Source organism: Rattus norvegicus, chromosome 6 (genome assembly GCF_036323735.1).
Source record: "Rattus norvegicus strain BN/NHsdMcwi chromosome 6, GRCr8, whole genome shotgun sequence".
Lineage (NCBI taxonomy): Eukaryota > Metazoa > Chordata > Mammalia > Rodentia > Muridae > Rattus > Rattus norvegicus.
The window spans coordinates 139,740,722-139,751,209 of NC_086024.1; the positions used below are offsets into that span (position 1 = coordinate 139,740,722).

General features: G+C 39.0%; 1 pseudogene and 1 gene segment (V, D, J or C); both read right to left on the reverse strand.

The window, feature by feature from the left end:
* Nucleotides 1–2,004: 2,004 nt before the first annotated feature.
* LOC134479485 (immunoglobulin heavy variable 3-21-like) lies at nt 2,005–2,535 on the reverse strand. The segment is given in 2 exon segments: nt 2,005–2,312; nt 2,429–2,535. Coding segments are annotated over 2 exon segments (258 nt in total).
* Nucleotides 2,536–9,445: 6,910 nt separating this feature from the next.
* On the reverse strand, nt 9,446–9,963 carry LOC134479194 (Ig heavy chain V region PJ14-like; annotated as a pseudogene).
* Nucleotides 9,964–10,488: the final 525 nt, after the last annotated feature.

Consider the following 10,488-nt stretch of genomic DNA (forward strand, 5'->3'; position numbering starts at 1 on the left):
GAATTTAGTGTAGGTTCACTACTCAAATATGAGATTTTATTTCATATATTTTATTTATTTGTTATTATTTTAGATTTTTTATTAATTTTTATTGGAATTTCTGTTTTAATGGTAGGGTTTCTCTGTCTTTGTTTATAGCTGTCCAATATCTCAATCTGTGCTGGAACTTACTCTCTGTAGACTGACAGAATCACAAAAGAGGAAATTAATACTGCTTTAGAACTCATGGAATGTGTCCCAATGGTTTACCTAACTATGAAACTTAGGGGCAAGAGTGTAAAGAAGATCCTTAGAATCCTGGGAGAAAGAAGGAAATAATGTTTCACCTTGAGTTGGTTAGCAACTGTGTTGAGTTTACTGAACTAAATTGGCCTCATGTCTCAATGCTGGAGCCTCATATACATTTTATTTCTACCACTGACTGCTGTGCCTTTCTGGTTCTGTGGCATATGGTTTGTGTAAGGATGATGGAGAGATTGAAAGTAACCTGCTTCATTGGTCACAAGCTCTGCCTGATTTTCATGTTTGCTCTGAATCTCCCTATAGTTCTCTAACAAGGGAATCTAACAGAGCCTCTACTCTGCCTCTAGGGTTCCACAGACTAAAGTGTTTAAATCATCTACAATCTGGCTGTGTATGTAGTTCTGTGCTTAAAGTTAATATCACACCCAGAGAAGGACCTGTGTTTAGTTCTCCATAACTAAAAAAATACATCTGGCAGTCAATCATTAAGCTATCTCTGACATGTAGAGAAAATGTCACTGGGACTCAGTGGCCAATAAGTCTAGCAAGACAGAAATTATTTTGTAATTCGATAATAGAAGACTTCTCATCTCAACCTGTTCACACAGACACATGCATTCACACAGAGAGACAGAGATATAGAGATAGATAGAAAGATTGATAGAGAGAGAGGGGGTGGGGGAAAAAAGAGAAAGGGGAGAGAGAGGGAGACGGGGAGAGAGAGAAAGTCAGAGATACAGAGATAGAGACAGGGACATAAACAGAATAACAAAGAGACACAGTGACAAATAAACACAGACAGACCTACAGAAAAATACACAGAGAAATAATATAGCAAATAAACTTAAAGTAAAAAAGACATATTCAGGAAAGTAGCGATTTGAATAAAGAGTTGTATACTTCAAGGGTCACGAAACACCATACATTCAGCAAGAATCCCTGTAGATCTGCAAACTATGCACAGAGGATGCCAGCCCTCTATTACCTCCATGACTGTTTATTAATTAGTTTTTATTTTATTTATTTATATCTGAGAAGCTGCTTCCACCCAATCCATCGCACAAAATTATTCCCACACACTCTAACCTTTTCCCATCTGAGAGGTTCTCCCCCACTCCATCCCCCATCTCTGGGGCATCAAGTCTCTACAGGGTTAGTCTCATCATCTTCCACTGAGACAGACAAGGCAGACCCGTGCTACATGTGTGCCAGGGTCCTCTTACCAGCTCTGCTTAGTGGTAAATTCCATGTGAGTTCCCAAGTGTACAATTTAGTTAACAATAATGGTCTCTCTCTGGTGTTCCCATCTCCTGCAGATCTGTCATTCCTTCACCTAACTCTTCCATAGGAATTACTGAATTTAGTCCAATGCTTGCTTGGCTATGAGTATCTTATCTGTCTCAGTCAGCTGCTGGTACAACATATCAGAGGTCAGTCGTGTGTAGACTCCTGTCTGCAAGCACCACATAGCTCAGTGAGCTTGTAAGGGTTTGGTGCCTGCCCAAGGTATAGATCCCAATTTGTGCTGGTGTCAGGTCAGCCATTCCCTCAGGTTCTGCTCCATTTTTGTCCCTGAAGTTTTTGTTTTATACAGGAACGTTGTGGGTCGAATAATTTGAAGGTGGTATGGATGATGGTGACAATTGAACATGCTGTAACTCTCTGTGACTCAGAACTCTCTGTTCTCTCAACGCCCCCTGGTGGTCTAAGGTGCCCTAACAGAGGTTTCTGTTTGAGCTCACAGTAACATTTGCTCACAGTGTGTCTTGCACAGTAATACAAGGCAGTGTCCTCAGACCTCAGACTGGTCATTTGCAGGTACAGGGTGTCCTTGGCATTGTCTCTGGAGATGGTGAATCAGCCCTTCACTGTGTCTGCATAGTAGATGTAACTGCTACTACTACTAATAGATGCAACCCACTCCAGCCCCTTCCCTGGAGCCTGGCGAATCCAGTTCATTCTATAGTCACTGAAAGTGAATCCAGAGGCTACACAGGAGAGTTTCAGGGACCTTCCAGGCTGCACTAAGCCTCCCCCAGACTCCACCAGCTGCACCTCACACTGGATACCTGCAAACAGAGAGTGCTGGTCAGAAAACTCTTATTAAAAAATAAACTAAACAAAGAATGGATTTTATAAATGTCTAACATTCACATCACAGACAGCATCTATCAGTATAAGTTACTTTTTAAAAGAAGCAAAAAGAAAACCAAGGTGTTGTGGAAGTCCATGTTGGGTGGTCTGTGCAGTGTTGATCACTGGATGTGAGGACCTAGGAAACCAGGGATGAGCTCCTTTATCAGAGCTGCAGGCAGCATCAGTGAAGAGCTGTTTTTCATGAGCACAGAGAAGGCTTATTTGCATGTCATTATGCTATATTGTGCTCCAGAGTTGGAACTGCACTGAACACAGTGATCATCACAGATATAACACATCAAAGACATTGATTTCAGTTATGGTGTTTGACAAAGAATGGTAGTTTCCTATTCACATATATTTTTGGTTAAGTATTCACCATACTACACATAGTTTTCCTTTATGACTGTTCACAGAACATCCTATTTTTCAATTGTATCATGATTTCTTAGTATATATATGTATAATTAAATATCATCACACATAACAGTGTTTCTAGGTATGAGCTATGTCTTTTTCACTGTCTGTTCAGGATATGGTTTTTCCCTCATAAGACTTTGGTATAGAATCACACCTATTAGGATTTGGTAGTACAACTCATTATCTGTGACAGCAACTCTTGGGAGTTTTCTGAATTTTATTTATTCATGATAGAATGCTGTCCTCATGTCTTTGTCATATTGTTTGACATGACATTTCCAGTTCCATTTAAATTTCTCCAAGGCTCTGGGATCATGGAGCCAAATATGATGGAAAGACTGTAAGAGGTAGAGCATGGGGAAGAACACTGTGAAATAAAATCTTGTGGACAGAACATGCCTATTTCATTCCTACACTCATAATGGCCCTTGTCTGAGTAAGAACCCAAAGAGACCAAGCTAATCATAACTTAGTGTGGATTTTGCAGATCATTGCCAGACCTTACCTGTTAGTGAGGGGATATTGGCTATAGATATTTCCTGGATGGGAAGGACTCAGTTTTAAAATGTGGTCACTGGTAAGTTTTCTATGCTGCAGTCCTTGTGTCTACCACATGAACCTATAAGCTGCATTGACTTGATTTAAAAGTGACATAAAGTTGATAAAGGTTACTTCAGAGAAGATATAGGGGTGAATTGAAAAGTAAAACAGCTTAGAAATGTTATCTTATTTAATTATATATGGGTAGCATATACAATTCCTAAACAAGAAGAAACATTTTACATACTGAATGGCTGAGTTATTTAAACCAATGAATCCTCAAAAAAAGTGCTTAAGGAAGATTTTGCTAAATATGATATAAAAAGGTAGGCATGGTGTTCCTGTGTGAAATGAAGGAATCAGATGTATTTCAAATCAATTGGATGCAAAAATGTTGCATAAAATCTATTCCCAACCCTTGAAGACACTGGCCTTATGGAAGCAAAGCCTGGAGACAACCAAACTTGAGCTTAGGAAACAGAGACAGGGAGGGTCTGCTTCCATTGGAAAGCTTCAGGCAATTTCCTTTAACGGATGGATGAAAGTCCAGGGGAGCTCATCCAGAAAACATAAAGATTGACAGTATTTGTGCCCATAAGGACTCACATAACTGTATGAGGTAGTATTGACAAGAAATCCAGGAAAACAATGCATGTTTTTTTTTGTTTGTTTGTTTTATATTATAGTGTTATAATGGATGTTAGTATGTTGTTCTGTCTTACTGTTTTAATGGGGGTTTGCCCACATGAAAATTCAGTAGGACACATTCTAGCAAATGGACACACACGGATGCCCACCGTACCTCAGTAAATTATTTTTTAACAATTTGAGTGACATAATGTCATGAATAGAACAACAATGGCTTATGATCTAAGATCAAGAATTGACAAATGAGACGTCATACAATTGCAAATTTTCTGTAAGACAAAGGACACTGTCATTTTGACAAAATGGCAACCAACAGATTGGGAACAGATCTTTACCAATCCTATATCTGATAGGGGCCTACTACCCAATATATACAAAGAACTAAAGAAGGTAGACTCCAAAGAGCCAATAACCTTATTAAAAATGGGGTATAGAGCTAAATGAAGAATTCTCATGTGAGAAATTTTGAATGGCTGAGGAGTACCAAAAGAAATGTTGTACATCCTTAGTCATCAAGGAAATGCAAATCAAACAACCCTGAGATTCCACCTCACACCAGTCAGAATGACTATGATGAAAAACTCAGGTTATTATAGATACTGGAGAGGATGTGGAGAAAGAGAAATGCTCCTCAATTGTCGGTGGGATGGTGGGATTGCAAGCTGATACAACTACTCTGGAGATCAGTCCGAAGGTTGCTCAGAAAATTGGACACAGTACTATCTGAAGACCCAGCTATAGCACTCATTGAATTATACTCAAAAGATGTTCCAATATATAATACGGACATATGCTCCACTATGTTCATAGCAGTCTTATTTATAATAGCCTGAAGCTGGAAAGAATCCAGATGCTCTTTAACAGAGAAATGGATACAGAAAATGTGGTACATCCACACAATGGAGTACTACTCAGCTGTTTATAAGAATGACTTCATGAAACACATAGGCAAATGGATGGAACTAGGAAATATCACCCTGAGGTAACCCAATCACAAAAAGAAAAACCCACACATGCTATGTACTCACTGAAGAGTGGATATTAGCCCCACAACTCGGGGTACTCAAGATACAATCCTCAGACTACATGAAGCCCAAGAAGGATGATCAAAGTGTGGATGCTTCAGTACTTCTTAAAAGTGGGAAAAATATTCATAGGAGGAGATATGGAGACAAAGTTTGGAGCAGAGACTGAAAGAATGGTCATTCCAAGCCTTCATCAAGCCCATATTTATACTGTCACCAAACCCAGACAATATTGCTGATGCCAAGAAGTGGAAGTGCATGAGGACAGGAGCCTGCTATGTCTGTCTGCTGAGAGGCTCTGTCAAGCATGGCAACTATGGAGGCAAATGCTCGTAGTCAATCACTGAATTCCCATTAGAGGAGTTAGAGAAGGGATTGAAGGAGCTGAAGGAACTTACAATTCCAGAAAAACAACAATACGAAAAAAGCAGAGCTCCCAGGGATTAATACACTTGGCAGACACATGTTTTCAGCTCCATATGAAGCAGATGATGGCCTTGTTAGGCACCAGTGGGAGGAGCAGCCCTTGGTCCTGCCAAGGCTGGATTTCCATGTGTAGGGGAATGTCAGGTCAGGGAGGCAGAAATGGGTGGGTGGTTGGTTGGGGGAAAACCCTCAAAAAAGAAGGGGGAAGGGTGAATTTTATAGGAGGTTATGAATGGAAAACTGGGAAAGGGACTAGCATTAGGAATGTAAATTAAAAAATCCAATAAAAAAAACATGATATATGGGGAGAGTGGACAGCTGTTCCTTTTCCTTGACTTTAGTAAATATGCTTTATATTTCTTTCTAGTTATTTTGATTTTGGCTATAGGCATGTTGTTTATTGATTTTTTGCTGTTTAGTTATGCAATACTTTTAACATGAATACATGTTGGATATTGCCAAATACTTTTTCAGCATCTCCTGTCATGGCCATGTGATGTTTTCATTTCAGTTTGTTTATTTTTATTTTGGATAATATTGATGCATGTACATGTAGTATAATTACATTATTCTAGATGTATACGATTTGCCAGTGTATATACCAAATGAATGTCAGTTACCAGTAGAATACAGAAAAGGGTCTGAGATTCCCATGACTAGAATTATAGATAGTTGTGAGGTACCTTGTAAATGACCTCTGAGTTCAAGACCAGCTTGGAGCACAGAATATTCCAGACACAGGTGTGGTTGTACACACCTTTAATCTGGGCCACACCTTTTGCTGGAGACCTACACAAGGATATCGGAAGAGGAAGACTCACTGTTCTTTGCCTAATTGCACTTACCAGCACATCTGTTGCAACCCAATTCTTCAGCATTCCAGCTTAGACAGAAGAACAAGGTGGATGAACTAAACTTGTGGGACTGAGCTACTACTAGATTTGTGGACTTACCATTGACAGCTACCTATTATTGTGTCAGTTGACCTAAACAATCCAAGTCTCTAGAGTAAATTCCCTTAATGTATAGAGACTTACCATAATTTCTGCGACTCTAGCGAACCCTGGCTATCACAGTTTTCATTAATATGTGGCTATAAGCAAGACTGACTGGCATCATATTATGCAGTGATTGATGAGGGAGAATGCAGATCCTTGTGGGTTGTGTAATCCTTGGGTTGGTTCTCCTAGGTCCTATAAAAATTAGGCTGACCAAGCCATGTGGAGCAAGCTAGCAAGCAGCACTCTTCGATTGCCTTTCTGTCAGCTCCAGTCTCCAGCCTCTGGTCCTGTTTTAGTTCCCATTTGTTGGTCAATAATGCTGTGGAAATGTAAGCCAAATAAACATTTTTCTCTTAAGAAAAAGAACAACAATACCAACCAACCAGAGCTCCTAGGGACTAAACCACCATCCAGAGAGTAAACATGGACAGACCTATGTCTCAAGCTGCATATGTAGCAGAGGATGGCCTTGCTACATACCAACGAGAAGAGAAGCCCTTGATCCTGTCAAGGCAGGACCACACACTGTAGTGGAATGTCAGGGCAGGGAGGTGGGAAGATGTGGGTGGTTTGGGAGGGGGAATACTTTTATAGAAAAAGGGGGAGAGGGTATGTGATAGGGGGTTTGGGAATGTGAAACCTGGAAATGGGACAACATTTAGATATAAATAAAATCATATATCAGTATCTATACATCTCTCTCTACCTCTCTCTACTAAAAAATACTGAAAGAAAAAGAGGCATATGATTATCTAATTAGATATTGAGAAAGCACTTGACAAAATTCAACACCCCTTATGGTAAAAGACTTGGAAGGAACAGGAATTCAGGGACCACACCTAAACATAGTAAAAACAATGTAGTGCAAACAAGTAGCAAATAGGAAACTAAATGGAAATAAAATGGATGAGCTTCTCAGGAGACATCCTATCAGCATACACTTCTTGACTTCATCAATATTGTCTAGTTTTGGTGGATATATATATATATATATATATATATATATATATATATATATATATATATATACACTTCAGTCTCTGCTCCAAACGTTGTCTCCATACCTCCTTCTATGAATATTTTATGAATATTTTTGTCCTCCTTCTATGAATATTTTATGAATATTTTTGTTCTCCCTTTTAAGAAGGACTTTGGTTGTCCTTCTTCTTGAGCATTATGTGGTCCATGGATTTTGTAAATTTGATTTAAACAAATCAGTAGCCCTTCTCTACTAAAAGGATAAACAGACTGAGAAAGAAATTAGGGAAACGACACCCTTCATAATAGTAACAAATGACATAAAATACCTCTGGGTCACTGTAACCAAGCAAGTGAAAGATCTATACAAGAAGAACTTCAATTCTCTGAAGAAAGAAATTGAAGATCTCAGAAGATGGAAAGACCTCTCATGTTCATAGATTAACAGGATTAATATAGTAAAAATGTCCATTTTGCGTAAAGCCATGTACAGATTCAATGCAATCCCCATCAAAATTCCCTCAATTCTTCGTAGAGTTAGAAAGAGCAATTTGAAAATTCATTTGTTACCCATTCTAAGAAGTAGTGAAGTAATGAAAATTTGGTCTCCTTCTTGAGTTTCCTGTGATCTGTAAATTGTATCTTGTGTACTCTGAACTTTTGGGCTAATATCCACTCACCAGTGAGCACATACCATGTGTTTTTCTTTATGTTTGTGTTACCTCACTCAGGATAATATTTTTGTTTCCATCTATTTGCCTAAGAATTTCAAGAAGTCATTGTTTTTAATAGGTGAGTAGTATTATTCCATTGTGTAAATATACCACTTTTTCTATATGCATTCCTCTGTTGAAGGACATCTGGATTCCTTCTAGCTTTTGACTATTATAAATAAGGCTGCTATGAACATAGTGGAGCATCTGTCCTTGTCATATGTTGGAGCACCATTTGGGTAAATGCCCAGGAGTTGTGTAGCTGGGTCCTCAGGTACTACTATGACAAATTTTCCAAAGAACAGCTGGACTGATTTCCATAGTGCTTGCAATCCCACCAACAATGGAGGAGTGTTCCTCTTTCTCCACTTCTTCACCTGCATCTTCTGTCACCTGAGTTTTTTATCTTAGCCATTCTGATTGGTTGAGGTGGTATCTCAGGGTTGTTTTGATTTTCATTCTCCTGATGCCTGAGGAAGTTGAACATTTTTACAGGTGTTTCTCACCCATTCAGTATTCCTCAGTTGATAATTCTTTATTTAGCACTGTATTCCATATGTTAAGATGGTTATTTGATTCTCTGAAGTCTAATTTCATGTCACCATCATATCAAGAGGAACAAAAACAAACTGATCTGAGGTAAAGTGAATAATTTTAGGCTGGTCATAACTTGAGCAGTGTAGAATGTTAAGACTCAAATAGTTGGGAAGGATTATTTCAAATATATATATATATATATATATATACATATATGTATATATACACATATATATATATATATGTGTGTGTGTGTGTGTGTGTGTGTGTGTGTGTGTGTGTGTGTGTAAGACACAGTTAATAGCAGCATATTATGCTCCTTATATTTGGATTGTAGATCTTATGAGTTAGCTGTCAAAATGATAACTGTCATCAATAAATTGTGGAGATGTGTTTAAAAAGTTCATGTTAGGGAAGATGAATACAATTAATCACAAAGATCATTTATGCAGACAGTAAAATGTTAATTAATAAGTAGTCATGTGAGAAGCAATCTATTACCAAATATCCCTAATCATCCTCACCCTCATGAAGTTCAACTAGGTTTTTTTTATAAATATCAGCAAAGTTACTTGTTCTCATTAAATACTGTTATATTATAGAACCTTCTAAAAATTCTACTAGTGTGTGAACAAAAAGACACTTAATAGTCTGTAAAACTGAAGAGAAATCTCTAGAGAATTTCCATGGTAGAAGAGGCGTCCACATTTCTGACACTAAAACACATGCCTACACAACATGGGCTAACACTTCCTAGAGTCTGAAGTGGTCCTGGATATCATTGTTTGTCTTTATTGCCCTCTGCTGGTCCTGAGCATCCCTGTAGGGAAGTTTTGTTCATGTTTACATCAACTTCCCTCGCTGTGTTTCTGGCGCAGTAATACATGGCTGTGTCATCAGTTTGCAGACTGTTGATTTTTAAGAAAACTTGGCTCTTGGAGGTGTCCCTGCTGATGCTCAGTCTGGATTTAATTGCTGAATTATAATCTGTGTTTCCATCATAATGTATTCCTCCATCCAGTCCAGACCCTTCCCTGGAGGCTGGCGAACCCCGTGTACACGGGAGCTGGTTAAGGAGAACCCAGAGACAGCGCAGGTGAGGGACAGGGTCTGTGTGGGCTGCACCAGGCCAGGTCCTGTCTCCTTCAGCTGTACCTGAGACAAGACAGCTGTGGACAAACAGCATCACCATTAGTTACACATCTAGCTGTCATGTCTGAGTCCCTCTTCTGAAACCCTGAAACACTTACAGCTAGGAAATGTCATCAGGCAGAGGAGCAGCACCAGGACAGCCATGCTCTAATGAAGCCTCTAAAGAGAAGAGGATGAGGCTTCTCATCTAGGCCTGGGCTTTTATCCTGAGCCTGAGGGCTGCTTTGCACTAAGGAGGGTCCTGTGAGGATACAAGAAGTGCTGGGCAAGGTTTCCAGTTTTCCCTCGTGTCGAAAGAAAGTTGCCTTGTGCTTTTTAGAGCACCTGGAAAAGAAAATAAGGAACCTTTTTCTGTTACTATTTGGAGTTTAGATTATAGATAAACAGCAAGTAGTAGGATTCACACTGTGCATGTCTAGGAAGAAACAGGGGACTGGTTATACTAAATGAACCCACATTCATGAAGTGCAGGCAGAAGAGGGCACCATGTCCTATGTGCATTTTTAACACAAGATTTTAATTCATTATCAAATATTTTTACTTGGGTCGGTGTCCAAACCACATGTCCTTCTGTCTGGTAGGCTTCTCTGCAATTGACTTTTCTTTTCTCATCAGACATGGGAAGTCATAGCTGGTCTTTTTTTATTTCTTTAATTTCTTTTTTTTAAT